General features: G+C 38.6%; 1 protein-coding gene across 18 annotated transcripts in view; it reads left to right on the top strand.

Moving 5' to 3' along the window:
• The first annotated feature begins 7,004 nt into the window (after positions 1 to 7,004).
• CAMK2D (calcium/calmodulin dependent protein kinase II delta) overlaps positions 7,005 to 24,447 on the top strand; it is a 284,880-nt gene continuing 267,437 nt past the window's right edge. For 3 of the 18 annotated variants that reach the window (XM_059923488.1, XM_059923489.1, XM_059923493.1), the window contains exons 1-2: positions 7,014 to 7,599; positions 9,192 to 9,286. In XM_059923488.1, the coding sequence (XP_059779471.1) occupies positions 7,535 to 7,599; positions 9,192 to 9,286 (160 nt within the window). In that variant the 5' untranslated portion in view covers positions 7,014 to 7,534. Of the gene's footprint in view, positions 7,600 to 9,191; positions 9,287 to 24,447 lie in introns of all 18 variants that reach the window. The other 15 variants (XM_059923490.1, XM_059923494.1, XM_059923492.1 and 12 more) reach the window with 10 other exon arrangements.

The raw sequence follows: 24,447 nt of genomic DNA, 5'->3' as shown, positions 1-24,447 counted from the left end.
ATATATCTTGGTAAAAGATTACTGCTAATTACAAAACTGATATGTCAAGTTAATGATTTTAGTACTTTTCTATGTGTGAGAAGATGCAACAAGGGAGAAACATTTTCTGGATCGCAATAGACTAGTAAGACAGATGATCCAGAGAATTTTTAGGTTTTTAACAGGGCCTAATGCAGACATAGCACATGAATGGCCTACCAATGAAATCCTTGCCTGATGTAGGAATGAGCCTTCCCAGAGCCACTGGACAAATCAGTCACTAAATACCTCCCAAACCTTGGTTGACTTTATGACCAAAAGGAGGCAAAGGGGATTGTGAACAAAAAAAGAACAAAGAGCCTTGCTCATCATTCAGTTACGCAAGGCTTAAATCACAACCCACAGCAGTGGCCCACTGACAACGCCCCCTGAAAGGAATTCAGGATGAAAAACAGAATGAGGTGCTCTGTGCTTTAGATAAACAGGCCACTAGGTAGTTAGATGTTTATCAGGAAGAATTTCAATGACCTCAGATTAATGCAGTTAGGAGATTGTTTCAGCAAACTGGTTAAGAGATGATGATGGTTTGGTCTAGAATGCCAGGGATGAGAAATGAAGTGAAGTGGATAGATAATTCTAGAAATGTTTAGGAATCATGGCGTAGCATGGGGACAAGAGAGATGAGTCCATGAAGCTAACAGTTGGGACTTCCCTTCAAGTCCAAACCAGGAAATGCGTGGTAGGGTATACAAAAGATTTGGGGCTTTTTTTTTTTTTTTTTTAAAGGATATGTGATGAACTAATAATGGTATCTACACTGAGGAGAGACACATTAGATTTCTTTAGTGTAAGTTCACTAAAGAAGGGTGACCTAATGCCTTAATATAAGTGAGAAAAGCTGATGGCTTAAAAGAAGGCATTTGCAGTGGGTATGGCATGAGGTGTGTGGACTTGTCATTGGCTGTGGGAGGGAAGGGAGAGGGACTGTTACAGGTGACCCTCAAGTCTTGCTGAGATATGGAGGAGGTGCAGATAGAGAGGGAAGCTGGGAGATTAATTTTTAACATGTTGAATCAGAGGTAGATTCTCTGGGAGGAAACTTCCAATAGGGAGCTGGCAACACAAGTCTGAAGCTCGTGGAGAGATGGGAGTTGGAGGTAAAGATTTCAGTCATTAGCATTTTTGATATCTAGCTGACTTGGTTTTTCCCTTCTTCATTCTCTATGTGCCTGAAAGTAAGGAAGGCCTTACTTGACCCCTTGGGAGTTTATGTCCCTTCTTTTCCCCCTCCCCCATAGCTGGTGGTCAATGAGTGCCTGGTGAAGGAATGGGGAAGTCCTTGCCTGAAGGGGGACAAAATCTGGGTGTAATTTACCCTCCTGAGCGGCTGGTAGATCAGGCTGCATTTGGGACTTTGCCTGAAGGCACATGCTGGGTTTTTTGTTTGTGTTTATTTTGTTTTTGCCCTGCTTCTCCACTTCCTTACCCTTCTCTCTGAGAGCGCTGACACAGTAACTGTCTCATCTTGTCTAAGGATCTACACCTGGAGAGGCGAATTTACGACAGAAAATAATCAAGATAATGAGAGTTACTAAGGTGGCCCCGGAAAGGTGTGTAAAATAAGAAAAAGAGTTGCCTAAGACAGAATCCTAAGAGCAACTATTTACCACAAAGATGGAGAAAAACAGCCACCAGGAATGAGCCTGAAGAAAAGAGGAGACAGAAATGTGGGCTGGCAGGTGAGGTGCTGTGAGTAGAGAATGTGGTATCAGACAAGGAAACCGACAGAGAGATTCAGGTCAAGAGTATGAAATGATACAGAGAGGTCAAGTTATGTAAGGAGTGAAAAGGATCCATTAAATATAGCAACAAAGAGGACTCATTACACCCTATTAAAGATTGGGCAATTTTAATATTTTGGGAGACAAAGACTAATGATAACATATATTCTGTTTTTTTTTTTAATAAAAGGTATTTTTGAGCACCTGTTAGGGCACAGGCCCGGTGCTAGTGCTGTGGTGAGGGACTGAATGGCAGTTCCTTGCCATGAAGGGGCCAATAGCCTAATCACGGGAGTGATAAGTGTTGCAACAGTAGTAAGTGAAAGTCATAACCAGTGCAGAGTGATGCTGAAAGTTCGCCCTCTGTGCACTGGTGCCGAATCGAATCTCAGAGACAGGGTTTTGGGTGAAGTAGAAAAGAATAGCTTTATTACTTTGCCAGGCAAAGGAGGACACAGAGGCTCCTGCCCCAAAAAACTGTTTCCCTGGGAGGGGACCTGGGAGGATTTGATGGGGAGTTTTATAGCAACAGTTCAAGGGTGGGGTTGCTGATAAGATTAGGATGTGTGTAGGGCCTGCACTCCTCTAATCTGGTCTCAGGTAATATATATATTTTTAAAATTAATTAATTTATCTATTGGCTGCATTGGGTCTTCATTGCTGTGCACGGCCTTTCTCCAGTTGTGGAGAGCAGGGGCTTCTCTTGTTGCGGAGCACAGGCTCTAGGCGCACAGGCTTCAGTAGTTGTGGCATGTGGGCTCAGTAGTTGTGGCTCATGGGCTCTAGAGCCCAGGCTCAGTAGTTGTGGCGCACATGCTTAGTTGCTCCACGCCATGTGGGATCTTCCCCCAGGCATGTGGGATCTTCCCGGATCAGGACTCGAACCCGTGTCCCCTGCATTGGCAGGCAGATTATTAACCACTGTGCCACCAGGGAAGTCCCAACAGTTAATTTCTTCATCTGTAAATTTATCTTGCACAAACGGATGGTGTAGCGAATAGATTATCCACTCACTTGTAGACTGTATTTGTGTCGGGCTCTATGTGGTTGTTACTGTACCTTAGGAAGACTAACTGAAAAAAGCAACAGCTAGTTGCTTTATTCTCCTTGCCTCTAAATCTGCAGTGAAGAGTGGCTTACAATACAGACCCTGCTAAAATTCTCACAGAAATATACATACTACTGATGGATTCGGCCTTTGGGGGTGCTATGGAGATAGTCATCTCTTCATTGTTTCTTGTATGTAACTTTGTAGCAAGGGAAATCAATGACTGGGAATAGCTGTTTTAAGTATTAGAAATTTATCCCTTCCTAGTGGGACTACTGAAGTCTTGCAATTTTTATCTACAAGAGTTCTATCTTTTATTCTCATGTTGTATTTGTACGTAGTGATCATTTGCAGTGTCTTCTGTCTCTTTGCTGTTTGTCAGTTAATGCTATCACAAAAAAGAGATGGGATACATTTAGAGCAAGATTTCTTCCTTGTCTTGGCACTGACATGATTTCACCAGATTGAAGTCCAGTAGTCTAGGTAGTGATAGGGCTCTGCTTACAACTACTTTTCAAACCAACAGTCGTCCAACCCTAACTCCCTGACCCCTTCCCCTTTGTTTGCTGTTACTGCCTTTCCAGTATTAAAGCGTAAATTTTTAAAGTTGATAAAATTATGAATACTTTGCTTCTGCCTTAGCAAAGTAGAAAGTTAGAAGCTAGAAGCAATACACTGAGTGATCTCAATTTTTGTGTGATTAACTAAATCAATTGAGAAACCAAATATGCTACTGTTTAGAAATTTTTTTTTTTCATTTTACACATGAAAAATTCACTTTAAGCCACACTTTTCATTTCCTTACATTGACTTGTGTCTTCACAATGAGCTCTAGTTATTTAAAACCTTTGGCACTGCCTTTTATTTCGGTGTAAAATTTAGTAAGGCCAATATATCTAAAAAACAGAAATTCCTTCTTCCTTTATGGACTCCAATGACAAGAAATTAGTACTAGATCCTTTTTGCTTGATGTCAATTATTTGTGTATTTAAAAAATCCATTTCTGTGCATAAACACTTTTAATCATGGGATACTGTGACCATCTTGATTGAAAATGATCACCCTTATAGTAAGATGTCTTAATGGTATGTTAATTATCAACTACCAATTTTAATATGAAAATTGTGATTAATCTAAACCCCCAAATAATCAATTTACCCATTACCAAAATTCATCGGGCAGCTATTACGTGCCAGACACTATTCTAATTGCTAGAAATAGAGCAGTGAACAACACACAATAATTCATGCCCTTGGGGAGCTTGTGTTCTAGCTGGGAAGTATAAACAATTAACAAGAAAAAATGTATAGTACACTATATGGTAATAGGTATTGAGGGGAAAAATAAAGCAGGGAATGGGACTAGAAATCATGTCTGAGAGAGGTGCAGTCATTGATAGAGTGGGCAGGGAAGACCACCACAATAAGGTAATATTTGAGAAAATACTGGAGGGAGGTGAAGAAATGAGATAGGATGATATCTAAGAGATGAACATTCTGGGCGGCAGAGAACAGCAAATGCAAAGTCCCTAAGCAGGAGCATGCGCCAGGAACAACAGAGGCCAGTGTGGCCAGAGGAGGGTGAGCCAGGGCACAAATTGAGGTAAGAAGGCTAATGGAGTAGGGGTAGAAATTCTCTAGGGCCTTATAAGCCATTTTTAGAATTTTGTTTTTAGTCCAATTGAGATGGGGTGAAGCCTTCAGAAGGTTTTGAGCATAAACATGGTTTGTTCTTACTGAGGTTTTAAGGGGATCATTCTGGCTGTTTGGGCTGAGGCTTGAATGAAGGGAGGCAGGGCAGAAGCAGGAGACCAGGAAGGAGGCAAGAGATGATAATCCATATGGAATTTCAGTGTAACTTTCAAAGGATTACTGTCTTATGGAGTCCAAACATCAGAAATAACTGTCAGTTTTTCTTAAATAAGAGAAATATTTTAATTAGTACAAAATATAGATCAGGGAACGGTGCAAATATAGATTAAGCAGTTTGCTTAAAAAGTACACATTTATTGTCTAATAATAGATCAGTATTAAAACTCAGTTGTTTCCTTGTTGTATCACACAATCATCATAACCACTTACAATTATGGGTAGTTTAAATAACTGAGATAAATACAGTAATTATGTAGGCCTCGTTACTTGAATATTTAAAAAACAATTTTCTTCCCCAGAGTTGTAAAATTCTATATTATCTTTGTTTTAATTTTACTTCTGTTTCATTTTTAGATTCACATAAGAATATTAAATTATTACATTACAACTTGGGACCATGTTGCTAAATATTTAAGATATATATTAAGAATCTTTAGCAGAGACCAAATTATTTTTTTTTCAACTTTCTAGCCCAATTATTAATATTTAGACACATTGTTTCTTTTCTTCATATAGTTTTTGGTATCTTTTCTTGTCCACTACATTTTACACAATATTTGCTTTTTATGGTTAGGAATCAAAATATGTACAAAGTCCAATGTTGTTATAAGCGTTAAAAATTGTGAACACTTTGAGAACTTTGGTAAAAACCTCAGTGACTGGCAGAATAGCATTCCCCAGATCAGGAAATAAGGGAATTAGGATTATGTGTGACGGTGGACAAATTCACTACTTAACAGGTGCCTTTGAGAGCAAGAAATAACTCCTTTCAATCTTAGATTCTCTGGACCTCCTATTTACCTTTCATCTTCCAGCTGTGAAATTTCGAATCCCTGATGTAATGCTAACGATGCAAATTAGCAATAGAATTGCAGGTTTTTAAAGTCCCCATGCTGTAAAACAAAAGGCAGTAATTTGGAAACGACCATTCACAACTCTTTCGGTTTTGGTCTGCTTCTAAGTTTGCAATTGCATAGTTTATTAAAGACATAGGACTGGAAGGAAGGCCCATGGGTTGTTTTAGCACTCAGCAATTCTCCTATTTTAAATGTAATGGATAGTTTTTTTCTCGTATTTACTGTAAACAATGACAGATATGCTAATGAATAGCACGTGTTCTTGAACTATAAAGTGATTTTTCAGATAGCCGTTTACGGAGTATACTCAGGTCCACAATCCCACCAGATCTTTGAGCATACAAGCAAAGCACACACGACGTCGCCTTTTCCTTCTTCCTTTTGCAAAGCGAAAGGCACTAGACCTGTTCACGTGATGCGAGTGACGTCAGTCCCTACCAGGTCGCGTGACCGACACCCAACCTTCCCACTACCCCGCCCCCGCCGCCAGAGCAGGAAATCTCGCGAGAAACCGCCTTACTATCAGAACTCACTGAGGTTACAAGGGAGTTTATTCTGTAGGGAAGGTGTGGCCCCGTGGCGGAGTTTTTGCTTTCATTCTGTTAACATTCATGGCCGAAGCAAAGGCCTGTGGGGATTGCCAGAGTCTGAGCAACCCAACCTAGAAAACGGCGGGGGGACGGGGAGGGTGAGGTGGCAGTCATATCAGAAGTGAAACGTGGCACGGCGGGCGTCGCCCCTCGCCGAAGACGCTGCGGGGGAGGGAGGAACCCCGCGCTGGGCGCCTAGGAGCAGGCGGCGTGGCTTCTGGTGGGTGGGCCCGAGCATCACCGGGAGGTGTGGGAGGCTGGGACCCTTCTCTGGAAACAGTCGACTACCCACATCCGGCCTCCGCTGTGTCAACACGGAGCCGCGCCCAGATGAAGCGCCTGCACCCCTCGCCCCTCCACCTAGGGCACCGAGGCTCGCGCGCCGGCTGGGGTCGGTCCCTAGAGCCCGGCGCCCCTAACCGGGCTGGGGGCCTCTGCGACCCCCGGCAGCAGCCCTCGGCAGTCCACGAGTTACCCCACATATTCTCGCTAAATCAGCCACACATTTAGGCAGGAGCCTAATTGCGGGTTTAACTAATTTTGACGTCTCGCCTCATTCACCTAAACCCTCTCCCGGCTTCTCCCCCCGCACGTCCTCCACCCACCTGGTCTCTCCCTAGACAGCTCTGCGCGTGTGTGAGACTCGGGGAGGGAGGCAAGGAGGAATCCACGAAGGGACAGTGTTAGAGTCGCTAGCAGGAGGTGTGGGACCAGCAAGAGGAGGCTTCGCGAGGGAGGGGGTGCTGCCAGGCGCCGGGGAGGAGGCGGAGGCCTGGGGACAGCAGACGAGGCTTCACCCGAGCCCAGCGCTTTTTCTTCCGCCGCGCAGTCTCGGGGCGGCGTGGGCTCGTGGGGAGCGCGAGGCAGCCGAGGTGCCCGCGGTTGGGAGGCCGGCCCTGGCGCACCCCGCGCCCGCGCCTGCTGACAGCTGCAGCTGGGCTCGAGCTGTCCGCTCTCGGCTCCACGGCCTCCGCCCCCTCGGGCTCCCTCCCCTCCGCCTCTACTCCTCCTGCTCCGGTGCGGATCGTTTCGCAACTGCTCGCCGCTCGCCCCGTGCCCGGCTGTTTTTCCGTTTCCCGGTCCCTCTTCTTGAGTACTTTGCCCCTGCATTTGAGGAGAGGGGCTGGAAAGGGGGCGGGTGGAACGACCGGAGGAGAAGAAGGAAGCGAGGCCCGGAGGAGGAGGAGGATCGGCGGACCGTAGGGAGGAGACCCCACGCCACCCTTTCTGGTTATCTCCCCTCCCGCCCCGCCCCTGCGCATACTCCCTCGCCGGCGAGCTACTTTCGGACGAGGAAAGTGAGGGCGGCCCTGGGTGACAGCGCCGCGGGACTAGTCCTGGGGAAGCCGCGCGTCTGCTCGCGTCTTGTCCGCCGCGCTCCCAGCCAGGGGTACAGCCCGGACCGAGGATGGCTTCGACTACAACCTGTACCAGGTTCACGGACGAGTATCAGCTTTTCGAGGAGCTCGGAAAGTAAGCGCCTTTGCCGGGCACCCTCACGTCCCCTTTCCAGCAGAGGGCGGGTCGCGTTACCCCCGACCCACCGGCCTCCCGCGTGGGGCGAGGGAATTTGGGAGACGGGAGGAGAGGGAGGAGGGCCCCTGGTGTGTCAGCTCGGAGGAAGGTGCTGTGTTAGTAAGAGGAAGGGACAAAGAAGGGGCAAGACCTTCCACCCCGGCTGTGGCCCATTCCGATAATCCTCAGCCCACCTTCTCCCGCTCCCCCCACCTTTCTGCACCAGAGACCTGGTGGATTTACGATCCCTGCAGTTGTAGCTGTCAACCTGAGAAGTGTGCGAGCGTGTGTGTGTGTATGGAGAGGAAACAAGAACCCATGTAAAATGCAACATAGATCATGTTTTCTGTAAATAGAGATGCCTTCTGCTTCGCAGGCGTGTCGGCCGTACGACCCACGTACGGATGAGAACTCGCAGCCACAGACGGTGCCATATTTATTGATGCCGAAAGTTCAACTTGGCGTAGAGTCTATTTCGCGTACAGTAGTTGTTCTGTCCAGGAACAGGGCCACCCCAAGGAACTCGAACCCCTGTCCCATATCCACGATTATTCTTTGCACTAGATTACTCGCTCATCATCATCCTTCCTAGGATTTACGTGTACATCTTCGCATTCTCTGGGAGGATTTATTTATACAGGCAGCGGAAAAGCCCTTTGGTCACCGGGAGAGAGCTTCCCAAGGGTAGCCCAGTGTTGTATAAAACGACCTCCTACACCTGACTGGCAGAACTATTGTACTTGGTGATGTTAAGGAAGGGGACAGGAGACCTACTGAGAACCTGTGCAAAGAACCTAGAGGCCGAGCCGTGAACGTTAATTTATGTAGCATCAAACCCAAACCCAAATCCTCTGTCACTAGTTTCGAACATTGCTTAAGAAAGGGGCGCGTTTATGTGTGTGTTGTTGTTTCATACGGTTGAATTAGAGGACATGTAAATATCTTTTAAATGTAATGAAAATCATATCCTTATATATTTATGTTGTCTGCTGTTAAAACATGGAGAATATGTCGGAAGAGCAGCTTAATTCAAATCTCTCCCCTCCCCCAGCCCGAAACAGGGCACAGAGAAATCACCATAGCAGGATTTGTTAAACCCCACACAAGTGTTCCTAAGATTTATTTTAATGAAAACAATCACCATATTTACTTAGAGCCACATTAATTTTATTTTTTCCTACTAAAATAAGTAGGCAGCTCCTCCTCAGCTCTGCTCTTTGCAGGGTTTCTTCTCAGAGCATTTGGTGCTGTGTTAGTGTGAAGTGTAAAATGTTTTCAAGTTTCATGTGCAAACAAGAGCCGTCGTAATTGGCAGTTCTCTTCATTTTGTTGATTAATAATGTGTGCTCCCAGTTAATGAAATCTAATTTTATTCTTCAACATTAAAGAAGGTCTCAGTTTCCAGGAAGAACGGTTCATTTTCTGGATATTACTATATGGTATACTGCTATTTGACAGTTCACTAAATTCAATAAAAATGCTCAGATGTGTGTTTTTAATAGAATATCAGAGCTGATTATATTGATGACCTGCTAATTATTGGTTTTCAGGGGGGCATTCTCAGTGGTGAGAAGATGTATGAAAATCCCTACTGGACAAGAATATGCTGCCAAAATTATCAACACCAAAAAGCTTTCTGCTAGGGGTGGGTATTTTCAATCACATATATATGTTACTTGTGTATTTGTCATGTTGGTTGTTCGTTTTGTTGTATGTTGGTTCTGTTGTATGTAAATATGTCATTTAGTTATAATTGTAGCCTTAGGTATCATATGACATTTTGTGATTATTTCCTTCCTGAATGCCTCTTGGTCTGTACAGTTTAAAAATAAATGACCAAATACAATTGTTATTTGATAAATTGTTATTAAAATTCTATCTGTCCTGTGAGTAGTAGCATAAATAACTATTTTAAAGCAAATAAATGTCACTAAGTGCATTTTGCCTTTAGCTCCCCTGTGAAATAACTTTCAGAAAAACCCTGGAATGGAAAAATGTAAGTCTCACAACTGTCATTATTCCCTTTTGCTTTTGAGAGGAAAAATGGGTCATAACTCAGTTGAATCATATATTTCAATTGTAGTTACACTTGAACTTAATTCATCAAGGTATATTTAACAGTAATGGCGTTGGGAGGAAAATTTTATGGTTGCTATATTCTAGGAAATTCACCTTGATTTTGATGTTTCTGTGTGCAGACCTTTACTGGATCATCTGCAGTAAGGCTTCTCACTCATGTAATGTATTTTACACATGCTTTATAACCGCAAAGGTAATTCATACTCATAAAATAGCTGTTGACATAAGCAAAAAACTTGGAGGGGCCTCACTGCATTCTTTTTATTTTGTTGAACTCATGCAAAAGTACTTATACTGAAAGGGTAAGCATTCCAATTATTGTGAGCACGTGTCTAAGGTGTTTCCATGGGAATTTATGGCTTGATGAAATAAAAATGAAATTAAAATGAACAAAATGCCGTAGTGTAGGTCCATTACAGTGACCTGGTTTATTTTACGTAATGAGAGAAAAAATTCCATTAGAGTTACTTTTCCTTTAATTTGTCTTCTAAAAAGTGTTGCTTTCTAGTATCCTGGTATCATTGTGTCTGTCTCTGCCATGATTTTTTTTTTCTCTTTATTGCAGATTCTACTTTTAACGTGTACTTTAGATTTAGGTTGACATTTCAGTTTATTCATTTAAATGGGATTTTGTTGTGATTTCCTTCACCTGATTTTAATGAGTCTGAGGATGGTCTACCTGTTAAAGTAACCCACACCATAGATTCAGGACATGAGAACTAATGAGAAGCACATTATGCTCAATTACGTTCCCTTTCCCCACTTCTCTCTCCTCCACAGGAACATTTTTAACGGTAAAGGAGTTGCTAGACTGTAAATGACATTTTAGTGTTAAAAAGAAAAAAAAAGAAAAATGAAAAAGTGTAGTCAAATTTTTTTCGGTGCTTATATAATTTCTTCCTGTGTGCTAGGTACTTTTGGCAGGAGTGGGGTATCAGTGCTTTTGGAGGCGTTACAACACCTATCCCATATCTTTCAATGGCTTTAAAGTTTCTCTCAAAATAAATCAGTCTTGTGCTTCATTTTTACTAATTTCTTAGTTAGAGTCATCCCTTTTCATCTACCACAGTTCATACTACCTACACCAGAGTGGCAAATACGCTGTCTCTGCTCACATACATTTTATTTTACTTTCTTTTGCCTCGAATGTATGGAAGATAAGTCTTCTCTAGCCTGATGGAGCTCCTTCTCCCTGCTACTCTGCTGATGTCCCTCACCTGCTCATACTCTGCTTTAGAGAACAATCTACTCCAAAGCCACCTTGCCCCTTCTGGATCTAATGATCCTTATTGTTCAAATTACATTTAGGGAAAGTAGTAAGGGTGAAGGGCTAACATGCATGCTTCTTGTTCTCCCTTTGCAATTTTCTTTTCTTGTGACTTTGGGCAAGTTTCTTAACCTACTGAAGAATGAGATGAAGAAGAAGGTGTGGGAACCAGATGCCCTGGATTTAAATTATGATTCCCCTGCCTATTATTTGTGTGATCTTGGGCAGTTTACATATTTTCTGTGAGCCTCAGTTTTCTCATCTGTAAAATCAAATAATAATATAACCCTTTTGTAGGGTTTTTGTGACAAGTAAGTGAATTAATGCAGCATAGAACAATGCCTGCTATGTAATATGCATTAAGTGAATATTAGCTGCTATTACCTCATTGGGTTGTTGTAAGGATCAAAGGAAATTATTTGTATGACACAACTTGAAAATCATAAATCCAGTGGCAGCCTTGATTTAGCTGTGAGAACCCAGTTTGAATCTTGGTTCTACTATTTAGTGTACTTAGTATGTAGATTTGGTTCAGTCACTTAACTTTTCTTGGTCTCAGGTGATTCTTCAGTAAAATGGGGGAAAAAAAATCCCTATATGGTATAACGGGTTGTTTTGAGGATTCAGTGAATTTTATGAGAAATACTTCTTAAAAAGTGCAAAGTGCTGTGTCAATTTTACTTATTACTGCTCACCTATAAAATACTATCGTACTTTTCCTTCAAAATGTTCAATTTATTTTATATTGTCACACCAATTAGAGTTGTTTATAGAATATTTATACCTTTGAATGTATACATTTGTTAAACCTATACTGATAGTAAGCTATAAACTCTTCATGGAAGAATACCATGCTTTCACTTTTTAGTATCACATTATACAGCCTTGAGGACATAGTAGGAGGGGATCAGTACAGAGTGACTCGTATCAAATGTGGCTATTAAATGATGTGTAAAGGAGTTAGATACCTAGTTCATTCCTAAGAACAAGCAAATACTGGATGTAAAGAAGTCTGTAAGGTAGTATACCAAGAGCACGTGCTTAAAAATATGAATTCTCCTTTCAAAGCACTCCCTTCCCAGAAGATAATGATCCTAAAAAACTTCTTTTGCAGAAAAAAATTTAAAGTAATTTCCCTAAAGGGAAATGTAGAATGAAATGCAAAACAGCATTTTTTCACCTTAAGGTAATGACTTTTTTTTTTTTTTGGTTGCATATGGCAGTTTTTGTGGATCGTGTAACTTTTTGTGCAAATTTTTGTTTGTATTATTAGAAATGCCATACCTCTGTAAATCCAAGTTTTAAGCCTATTTGTTTTAAAGACCAAGCAGGTCCTTCAACTCCATGAAATAATGTTCTTTAAGTGTAACATTACAACTGAAAAAGAAAGGCCATTGTCAGTACATCTAAGACCATGAGGGAATTGCCAAAACTTTGGCTACATTCCTGCACAAATTTGCACCTCCAACTATACTGTCACCCATGCATTTTTCTGTGCTTAGATTTTAATGGATTTCCAGCAGACAGTTTCAGTTGCATTTCCTCTCAGCTGTTAGTCACACACAGCATATTTGGGAGACTCAGAGTCTGTTGAAGAATTTCTTTCCTTTTGCGTTAACACGTGCATGCAAAGAGCATTCATACTCTTTGCATGCACTCTTCATACATTCATACAGTACTGGTCAGATAGATAAGTACATTCATATATAATTTGACTTGTTTTTAAAATAAAAAATTGTGTAGAAATGTTTCAGTCATCTGATATTTTATATGTAATTTCTGTCCTCTAAAAATTTTTTTGTTAGCTAGGAATAGAAGGCGTGCTTAGTAAATGGTGGATAGTGGTAATAGAATTTTCTCATATTATTTCCATGAGAAGTAGAAATTATATCATTTTGATAAATTAGGTTAGTACTTAACAAATACTAATTTGCCCTTCTCTTTCGATATTTTGTCTATTTTGACATTCTTATAACTGTAAGGTACTGTCAGATTATGTAAAGTCCATGAAGTACCGGGATTGCAGTTCAGAATCCAGTGGACTGATGGTTCTGGTGGCAGATGTCTTTGGAAACAGTACATGTGACTTATTTCACATTTTAAAGCCTCCCCGTGGTAAAAGGTTTTTTTATGGTACAACTGGCTTCTTGATGTTCATCTCCCAGTGTATTTTTTTGATCATTAGAAACCACTTCTTATTACATAGAGTCTGTGATATACCACAAGTCATTGTTTTGTAAAATATTATAAATTACAATAGAAACTTGAAATAATATATGCTATTACAAGTATATTTTACCTCTATTGCTAAAGTTAGAATGGGGTTTCATTTTATATTTCTGTAAAACTTCAGATATAATGCAAGTAAACTTTGATTTTGCTAGTTTTGTTAATTCCTAGATTGGTATTACTAGAACATGAATCAGGACTTTATAAACTGTTTTGACCATGTACAGAAAATTAGGTCTCAGCTGTGAAATCTGAATATTGCATGTATGTCCCTAAGTAGTCTTATTTATGTTGTAATAAGGATGTCAATAGCTAACTCTTGCTACATTGTTTTCTTTTTTTGGCATCCAGGCAGTCAAGAAATTACTGTAATTTCTCAACCTTGTGGTTACTTGTCTTGAATTGGAAGTAGAACTGAGACGATGTAGGTGAATCAAGTTGTTCTGATTATACATTATTGATTTGGCAATTTGGAACTAATTGGGCAAATGATACTGACTTTTGAAAAGTTTCTTGGCTCAAACAATATTTTCAGAAAACATTAGTAAATCATTTGATTTTTGTACATGGAATCTCTACGACTCTTCAATTATTGAGACCCAAAGTGGCATGTATCATCCTTATCATTTTAGTGTCCTTTGGTTATGTTTAGTTGTATTTACATTTACATAGGCTTTACTATTAAGTATTTATTTTTCTCTTTTGGTGAATAAAAATATTATTGATATTCAAAAGTAGGAGATAGAAAATAAACATGTATATCTATATTTCCAGGAAATAATGAAAATACTTTAAGTATTCCAGCATCATTAAGCAAGGCAAACTTAGGGAATGTGGTTGTCAGGTACTTCACTGTGATGTGAATAACTAGTATAACCTGTACCTGACTGATCGTTCAGTAGGAATTGAACACCCTGAGAACCTTGATTGTTTATACATTTAGATTAATACTTTTCATTTCCATTGAAATATTGAATCAATTCAATATAAAAACTAAAATTTAGTAATTACTTATTATGAGTTTTTTCAATGTTAACAATCATGAATTATTCTAAAGCACATAGTAGGATTTTCTTGGACATTTAACTTCTTTTGTTAACTCAAATTTTAATTAATTTTTAAGTCTTTTCCTTGGGCTCATACTGAGGTAGGCCAACTCCTAGTGTCTCTAGGGCTGGGTCAGTATTTTTTTAAAAAGTAAATACTCATTTATTGGGGTATAGTGTGTAGAGTTTTTTTTTTTTTTTTAATAAATTATTGGCAATTGGTTAATGATTGTTCACATGGAAGGCTATTTTAAAGCTTTTAAATTATAGTAGTATCATTTAGTAAATTGTACTGTGATATATTAAATGGAGCCTTAGCAAAATATTTTTACTCTAAAATGTAATACCTTTATAATTTATATTTTATACTGCTTTATAGATTACTAAGCACATTCACAAAGGTGACCTCATTTTATGTTTTTATTTGATAAATATTTAATGATTAAAATTATTAAATTTTATACATCTACACAAATAGAGAGCATAGAAGACATAAATGGTGGTATAAGTCTAGCATGAATAAAGTGCTGTGGATTTTCAAAGGAGGGAAAGATTATTTCTGCCTAGGGAAATGAAGGAAGGCTTTTATATAAAATGGATTTAAATAAATTTTTAAAACCATAATGCAGATGGGGCTCAAGTACCAAAGTCTAAATAAACAATTTGGAGAGAGTGTTCAAAATAGTTTAGATATCTGATTATAATGAAAATGTTATTTTATTCATATGGTATGTTTATTGCGACTATTAGTAAGAAGTTATTTTTATAGTAGGAAATTTTTTAGGTGACAAAATTCTTATGATTCCAGTTAAAGTAGATATCACAATACTTCAGGTGAATTCATAGACCTTTCATCTGCCATAACCTGTCTCTTACTCTAGGATGCGGAAACTGGTAGGTTTGGAGGGGAGAGAGCACAGCTCTGTTTGTTGTTAGGTTTTGATTTTAAATATCAACTATTATAATTATACACAGTCACAGAACAACATCATCATTGACTTTTTTTAGTTAGGTGAACCCTTTTCTAATACTGCAATCTCCTTTTAAGACACTTTATTTAATCCACACTGCAGCATTCAGATAGACAATGTTATCTCCATTTTTAAATAGAGTTACTAACAGCCTCAGTGTTAGTAAATGGTAGAATCAAGAATTTCAACCCAGTTTTCTCTGGTTCTAAAAGCCTGGATCTTTCTATCATCACATCCCATTGATTGCTATTACAGAGAACTTATCTTAACCTTTCTGTACTGATCTGTATGTGCTTGACTCATCTCCCCACTAAACTTCAGGTTCCTTTATAAAAAGAACTATACCTTATATACATCTTTATATTCCCAATGCAATGTATGGAAATGAGTATTTATTTGGGGAAAATATATTTGGGGTTCCAACTTGTGAGAGAAGATAGTGTTTTTTGTTTTTTGTTTTTTTTTATATTTTATTTATTTATTTATTTATTTATTTATTTATTTATTTTTGGCTGTGTTGGGTCTTCGTTTCTGTGCGAGGGCTTTCTCCAGTTGCGGCAAGTGGGGGCCATTCTTCATCGCGGTGCGCGGGCCTCTCACTATCGCGGCCTCTCTTGTTGCGGAGCACAGGCTCCAGATGCGCAGGCTCAGTAGTTGTGGCTCACGGGCTTAGTTGCTCCGCGGCATGTGGGATCTTCCCAGACCAGGGCTCGAACCCGTGTTCCCTGCATTGGCAGGAGGATTCTTAACCACTGCGCCACCAGGGAAGCCCGAAGATAGTGTTTTAACTGCTGCGGTAACATAAGATCAAAATGAAGTTTCAGAAGGCCTCGCCATGCTCTTTTGTGAAAGGAAAACGATGTAGTGAAAAATCTTATTAAAATGGTAGGAAAATGATTACAGAAGAATGAAATATTTTGGTGAGCTTCATTTATTAACTGATTAACATAAAGTTCCTAGGATTACTTCTTCTAAATGATTTACTTAAAACTCAGCCCTTAGCCAAAACTCAGAGAAACCTGCTCAGAAAGGCATTCTCCTCTGCCTCATCTTGTTAGGCCAGTGAAGACTGGAAGACGAATGTGTGTTTCGTTGTTTCTTCTTGGACAGCACTGTTGTGTGTGTCAAACTCATACAGAAGTATGGCAACTGAAAGGAAAATACAAACTTAAGTTTTTTATTTGTTGGAAAAATAACTCGTGGGTATAGCAAGTAGTATAAAGATATATGTATAATATTGTTATGTAATATTTATATACAGTTAATTGTTCTACCTAAGGTTCTCTACTTTTTGTTAGATTGCACAGGGATTAAAAAAATTTGTTACATAAAATTTGATATATGCAATTATGCATATTTAATTATAAAACAGTAATCAAGCACCTAGTAAACCTCCACCCAACTTAGTAATTAGAACATTCCCTTTACTTTTGAAGCTGCTTGTGTGTTCTTGCTGATTCCCATCCCTTGCCTCATTCTAAGAGTTAATCACTATCCCTAACTTTTTTGGGAGAGCTACCTCTTTTATTTCCCTATACTCTGGGACTTTTTAATTAACTGGTTGATCTTAGTCGATGAATCAGGTGCCAATGGAAAAACTATGCACTTATTACCTAGGTGAATTGTATTTTATTTTGAGTTGTATGTGTATAAATCATGGAATAAACTGCATTAATTCTCATATATTAATATATAATCTTACCCTCTCCCTTAAGGCTAGGGAAGGCTTAAATTATTTGGAATTTTTTTAGTAACAGGAAATTCCTTTTGAAGAAATTTCATTTATGATGTTGTATACACATTGAAATCAGTAAGAGTAAGTTGTATAAAACTAACTTATTAAAGGTAAATGTAGTAAGTGAAAATTAATCAGATTTTTATTCTATCTTATAGGGAAGTTATAGAGAGTTGAGATATGTCACATTATGGCATCAGTGTTTAAATTAAAATTTGATGTTTTGGTAAAGAAATACTTTTGCAATTTTTGGAGACTATGTTATAGATAACTTAAATTTCTGCTGAAGTGTATTCACTAGTAATCCAGGCCCAAACTCTCCACGTCCCCAGTGGACTCATCAATTTTCTCCTTCTGTGAATGGCACCATAATTTCCCCAGGCTTTCAGGAAGGCTTAATTCCTTTCTTTTCCTTAACCAGTCTTTTCCTTAACCTATCTCAACTCCTTAGCCTTCTCTTCTTTCTCACCATTCTAATTTGAGCTTTCTTTTCCTCTTAATTCAACTCTTTTAAATAGCTTCTTACACAGGTTTCCCAGCTGATAGTTGCAACAATTTTTATTCATTTAGTCACCTCATCATTAGACCTCTAAGTACCCACTGTGCTGAGCATTTGCTCAGATCTAGAGATGGACGTGAAAGGTAGAGATTCTGCCCTCAGGTATTTCATGGTCTATTAATGTGGATGCTGGCCTGGTAAATACAGTATACGGAGCTTTTAAGGGCTGTAATAGAGGTATTCACAGGGCCTTCAACGGAGATACGGTTGGAGGTGGTTGGTATCACAGATTTCATGAAGAGATTTATGTGTGAGATTGTGTTTAGAATGATAAGTGAGCCTGTTAGAAAAGAAGGAGAAATGGTTGGCCAGGCAAAGTAAAGCAGTATGTTCAAAGGAAGGGAAAAAGTCCGGCCCCACCCTGCAGGTGGAATGAGTACACCTAGTACTGTTGAACTACTCTCTCCTTTAAGACCCAGTTCAGGTGCTGCTTCCTCCAGGAAGCCACCCCTGACTTCCTCTCCACCCCTCCTTCCCTTCTCTAGCCAGATGTGATGATTTTTCTCGTCCTTTGCGTAGCTTTTTCATGTTTCGTTAGGAGCTTGTCACATCTCTCCCCTTGTATTGCAGTTATTTATGTTGTAGCTTTCAAGCATCTTGTGGACATTTTTAAACTTATCTTTGAATTTGTGCCTGGCACAGTAATTACAATATTGCGTATACTTGTCAGTGTTTGTTGAATGAGTGGACAGATGAATGGGTGAGCAAATAAGATTCTGTCTTTTGAAATAGACCTCTGATTAACAGAGTCCTATGACAGATAAAATAAATGAAAATTGAGCTAAGGTTTCATGTCAGGTGGCATAAACTAACTGAATAAATTAATTCCCAATTATTGACAATTCCCTAATTATTCCATTAGCTTTCAGATGACAAATTATTCATTGGAAAGAATTTTGTATAATTCAGTAAATTTTTGAGCAACTGCGTACAAATTCTCATTGCTTTTTTTTTTTTTTAAACCATGTAATGTAAAGTGGCTCAATAATAAGGGGTGACATTTTCATTGTCTGTGTGTCCATCAGTATCACTTCAGAAATGTCAGATTCATGTCATCATTAAATTTTTATAACATGTTTGGATTTAAAAATTTTTGATCCATTCTCCAGAGGTGGTTACTTTTTCACTTAGCTTTTAACAAAGCTCACTTTAAAAAGCATTTTGGTGATACTTTATAGAGTTTTGGATATACAAATCATGGATATTATTTGCTTAGAGTAATTATTTGATTTTTTAGTAAAGGCAGTTAGAGGCCAGCTGTTATAATTGCTCTGTCTGTCAATTCTGAAACTTGGTAGAAGGACTGGGAAGTGTACTTGTTTCAATATTGGAAAACAGAACACATATTTTAGAGCACTTATTTGTATTTCCTCTTCAAGGAACTTTTCTTGTGTGATATGTTACAGGAAATTGGGGATTTCACAATTCTATAACTTTACAGTGTATATCATATATATATTCTAGAAAATATGCTCTTTTCATAAAAGCATTTCAATCATATTTTTAAATGGCAATTTAAAGGCCAGATGTGGCAGAAGTGATTTGTGAAATTAGTTCAGCTGAACATTCTGGCCATTTTGTAGAAACTTTATTTATAATGAATCTTTTATTATTTTAGTAAAGCAAATTGCATATGCTTTTATATTAAAGATTATATATTCATATTTGTTACAGAGAGAAATGTACACTTTGGACATACCTCTGAAATACTTTTTAAATTATTTATTACCAACTTGGATAAAAACACTTAAAAATTATATAAAAATATATATTCTAAATACAGAATCAGGGAAGTACAGAAAAATAGAAAGAGGAAGACACATTCAAAGTTATTACCCCAAACAATCACTGTTACTATTTTGTTTTCTTTCTTTTTTTCTTCTTAATTTGTCAGAATACTAGACTAAAATACACAATTTTGTGTCCTGCTTTTTTGCTTAATGTTATAAAATTTCCCTCTGTGACTACAAATCCTTTGAATTACACTTCACTAAGTAAAGCATCAGTTTTAGTATTGCTAGTTTTTTTTAAAAAGTTCATTCTTTGCTATGATAAATGACATGATAGTAAACATTGTTTTGTTAAACTTTTTCATATTTCTAATTCTTTTCTTAGGGGATATTCATAAAGGAGAATTAATGGGTTAGAGGATTGAATTATCAAAATTCTTGATAAATGTTGCCAGATTGCATTATGCAAATGTTGTACATTTCCACCAATAACATTTAAGTATGCTAGTAAAACTGAATTTTGGGAAGCATGATTCTAAATTTCAATTTCAATTTTTTTAAATAAATTTATTTATTTATTTGTTTGTTTTGGCTGTGTTGGGTCTTCGTTGCTGTGCACAGGCTTTCAGTTGCGGAGCGGGGGGCTGCTCTTCGTTGCAGTGCGCAGGCTTCTCATTGTGGCCTCTCTTGTTGCGGAGCACGGGCTCTAGGCGCCCGGGCCTCAGTAGTTGTGGCACGTGGGCTCAGTAGTTGTGGCGTGCAGGCTTAGTTGCTCCGCAGCATGTGGGATCCTCCCGGGCCAGGGCTCTAACCCGTGTCCCCCGCATTGGCAGGCAGATTCTTAACCACTGTGCCACCTGGGAAGCCCTCAATTTCAATTTAACAAAAGAAGAGTTACCTTGTTCCACACCCCCTGCTAGGTAAACAAAAGTACAAAGATAAGGGCCTTCATTTCAAGGTGAAAGAGATGTGGAGTCAAGTATATTACCAGGCAGGTTGATAAGTGTCACAATTGAAGTATATTATCAGGCAGGTTGATGAGTATCACAATGGAAGTATTTACTCATTCTGGGGTATAAGGAAGTAACTGGGTTGTTGAAAGGTAAGGAAAAACTTACTAGAGGAGCTGATCTTGGGACTGGGTTTTGAAAATGACCACTTTTGAATTTAAAGATGTATAGAAAAGATATAATAGGATATTATTAAAAAAATTAATGAGAAGCAAAGAAATCGTTAAGTGCCAATTAAGAGTGAACTGGAAAGTAGATAAGTATTTTTTAACCCTGAGTGGTCAACTTACTGTATATAACGTTTCATGAAAGCATGCAAAAATTGATGAAAAGAGATGGACATTTTTTCTTTCAGTGAATCATTTAAGTGCAGCAGGATCTGTTAGAAGGTATTAAATATGTTGGGTTTTGGGGATTTTACAACCATGAGTCATTAGGGATGAACAGCTGATAAGAGAGGAATAACAACTTATCTACCTCATATTTTGTTTTATTTAGCTTTGAGGCAAATACAAAAAAAAAAAAATTTGAGGGACTGAGTGAAAGATGAAGGACAGGAGGATAATTAGAGTTTTTAAAAAAAATCAACCAATATTAAAAGTGCCCTAGGGAATCCCATTTGTGTTTATAAACAAGAAAAACTAGATGGTTTCTGCAGTTGTGCTATTGGATGAATAACTTGTTAAGAAAATGCAGGTTTTGGTTCAAAGCCACAGGTAAGTAAGATGTCTAAAAATGGTATTGACATTATTCACTGCCTGAATTCCCAGTGTCTAGAGTAGTGCCTGGGACCCTTCACAGATATTTACTGAACAGATGAATGAATAAATGACTCCCAAACTACATCATATTATGATAAATGAATACATATTTAGGGACCCAGAACTTTTAGCAGTTAGATTTGTATACACTATACTCTTTTAAGGAAAGCCCAAAATTAACAGATTAATTCTGTGATATGATATATAATTTAGCACAAGCTGATAGTAGAAAATAGTCATTTATTCCCTTCACTTAAATAATGGAAAAAATCTCTCATTCACTTAGAAGACAACTTCAATTTAAATATTTAACCTCCCTAGCTAGGCTTAACCCTGCAATATTTTCCTCCTATTTTTTTTAAGGGAACTTAGCATCTATAAAACATTTTAATTTGTAAGATCTCCCCAGTTTTGTTAATATTAAGGGCTATGTAACTTGTAGTTTAAAGGGGGGCTATATTGTTTTATTCTCTCTCTATATATACATATAGATATATGTATATATATATATATATATAATTTATAGTAGAATTTTTTTGTTTTGGGGTAGGAGCTTTGTGGAGGAGAAAGCCTTCTATTGACTTCAAAAACAGTGACTCAAGGTTGGTATAGTCGTTAGAAAGTAGGGTGGGAAAAATCCTAATTCCAGTTTGCAAGCAGAATTTCAGGGTCAAAGTCTACTCCTGTTATCTGAGTGTAGGGCTCCTGATTTCAGGCCAGTTTTCATTTAGGCCAGTTTTCATTCTAGTAGAACTGGAGAAGGAAAAAAAAAAAAGTATCAGAGAACTATTGAACTCCTATAAATGTAAATAGGATTGAGGCCTACTTTCACTAGTATTTATGTGTTTTGGAAATTATTTTTGGAAATAAATATTCTTTGGATTGACTTTGCCCCCTGCTTCCTGTGTATTTTATGATCAGGAAAAGGGATAACAAAATTTAATTGTTAACCTTAAGTCTCTTTGAAAGAAAAAAATATCCTATCTCATCTTGACAGAGAACCAATGATTGGATTACTTACAGTGCTGTCTCCTCTATTTAGTGCTAATAATCACAGTATCCATAATCTGCCAGTGACATAGTATAGAGAAGGCCCTAGGACTTGAACAGGGATGGCTAAAGGATCACTGAGATAGTTAATCTTTTAAAGTAATAATGATTTTTTTTAATGAAATTCATGTCTGTTGACCTTTTGCAAACTTTGAGAAACTATTTTAGGTAGGAGACTTTATGTTTTAGAATAATCTGAACCAACTAAATCCAAATTTAGAGATACCAGTATTAGAAATATACAGTGAACACACACAGAGTCAGCCTTAAAAATAGCACTTAGCTTTGAGAGGATAATTTCTCCTCCATCTAGCATATAAATGTTTCATTCAGACTGTTTATAGCAAGCTTTGGGGAAGAAAGGTGGAGGGAAGTGAGAAATGAGTCTTTTGAAAAATTCTTGTAGCTCATAGTAATGCTTGGTTAGCGTCTTTCATTCAAGGATCTGAGACGTCCCCTGAGTCCCACAGTACTTCTGCAGTGTGGGTGAGGGACACTTGGGGACTCTTGTGCCCTGTGCTGTGAGGCCTGTCCTCCTGAGGGGCATGTTGCAGCTGTTTCATAATGCACACCCCATTCCCTCCTGGGCCCCGGAGTGGAGGAGCCAGCATTATCCAGCTGAAATAGCAGAGGGATTTAGAGAGCAAGGAGCGAATTACCTGGGCTGGAATTGGGGTAGGTCTCTGGGTCAGTAACCCTATTCCTATAAAGATGTTCTATCTTTAAAACATTTTATATCCTGCTTTTTTATCCCCAAGAAAGTAAAGTCTGTCTCTCTTTTCCTCTGTATGATTATGTACCTTTGGGAGCTTAACATTTAATAATGAAGAATACGATAGCCTATATCTACTCTTGATGAGGAAAGAAAGCAAGGTTAGCGTTTTCCCTAAAAGATGTCAGAACTCTTTGCATTATGCCTGTCAAAAGCAAGCTGTAGGAGGCATGAAAATAATAAAATACGCTCAGTTCCCACAAAAAAGCTTATAGCATGGTTTGGAGAATAGGAGACACACATAAATGATTACAGAAAAGATAAAGATGAGTAATAAAACAATGTAGTATGATAATTCAGTGTACCTAGTAGTGACATTTAGTTGCGGAAGCAAGAAAAGTAACACTGAGGAAGTAGAAGTTAAGATGGATGGGAGGAAGGAAAAAGGATAAAGGACACAGGGGTGCAGAAATGTTTGGGCAGAAGATAGAGAATCTGTGGGAAATCAGGAAAAAAAAAAAAAAAAAGCTTGTAAACGTATGAAGGTCTTTGATTGCCAAGTTGAGAATATTGTCTTAAATACAGTGGTGACACTTTAAATAGGTCATCTAAGACATTACTGGGCAGCAGTGAGTAAGAAGGATGGATTGGCTTAGGGTGTAAGATGCTGAAATTCTGAAACCTTAAGATGATGAAGGATAAGGCTGACTAGGGTTTCAAGTTGAATCATGGGGAAAATTGTAACTTTCATATAACAAACTGAGAAGTCGAAATCAAGAACTGATTTTAATGAAGGAAAATGATGAATTGACGTGTGTTTAAGCTGTATATTCAGGTTGAAATATCTCAAAGACCATTGAAAATTGAGCGTGGTCCTTCACAAAGGGACTGGGGAAGCAGCGCAGTATACTGTATAGGTTAAGAGCATCTGCTCTGAAATCAGATCGCCAAGGTTCAAGACCTGTCTCTACCAGTTCCTAGTCCTTGTGACCTTGGGTGAACTTCGTTACCTCTCCAAGCCTTGTTTGTTTGTTTGTTTCTTTGTTTTTAATCTATAATAAACTGCAATGATCAGTTTAGCTGCTATTTGTGACTTGTCTGCACAGAGATGACGTGCTAGTGGAAAAGATCACAAAGGAGAGAAGATAGAAAGGAAAGAAAAGAGAGCCTAGGACGGTGATGGGGGGGAATACCTGCATTTTCATGGATGAAAGGGGGAAGTAGGATTAGTTTAAGAGAAGTGAAGGGATATGTCAGAAAAGGAAAATGCAGTGCTTTGAACTCAGAGAATTTTTGCAAAGGAGGGGATGGCTAGTGATGTTCGATGTTACAGAGAAATAGAAAGAAATGAGGACCAAGAAAAGGCCTGGGTTTCTCAGACAGCAGAATTTCGTCATGTGAGCGAAGCAGTCATGAGGATCAGGCTGGTCTGTCATTCATCTTCACATCCTCGTAACTGAGCATGTTGCCTGAAATATAATTGGTATTTAATAAATATTTGCTGAATGGAGAAAGAAAAAAACCTCTTTCTTTGGATTAAAGAATAAATGGAGATAGCATGTAAAACCTTGCTGGTTTAATAAAATAGGAAAAGAGAGACAGACATACATGCCGAGGGGTAATTTCAGGGATTAACCCAGTCAAGGGAATTAACTTT

Source organism: Balaenoptera ricei, chromosome 5, assembly GCF_028023285.1.
Source record: "Balaenoptera ricei isolate mBalRic1 chromosome 5, mBalRic1.hap2, whole genome shotgun sequence".
NCBI classification, from domain to species: domain Eukaryota; kingdom Metazoa; phylum Chordata; class Mammalia; order Artiodactyla; family Balaenopteridae; genus Balaenoptera; species Balaenoptera ricei.
Note: the sequence above shows the minus strand (reverse complement) of the source record. Positions and strands in the feature narration are given on the sequence as shown.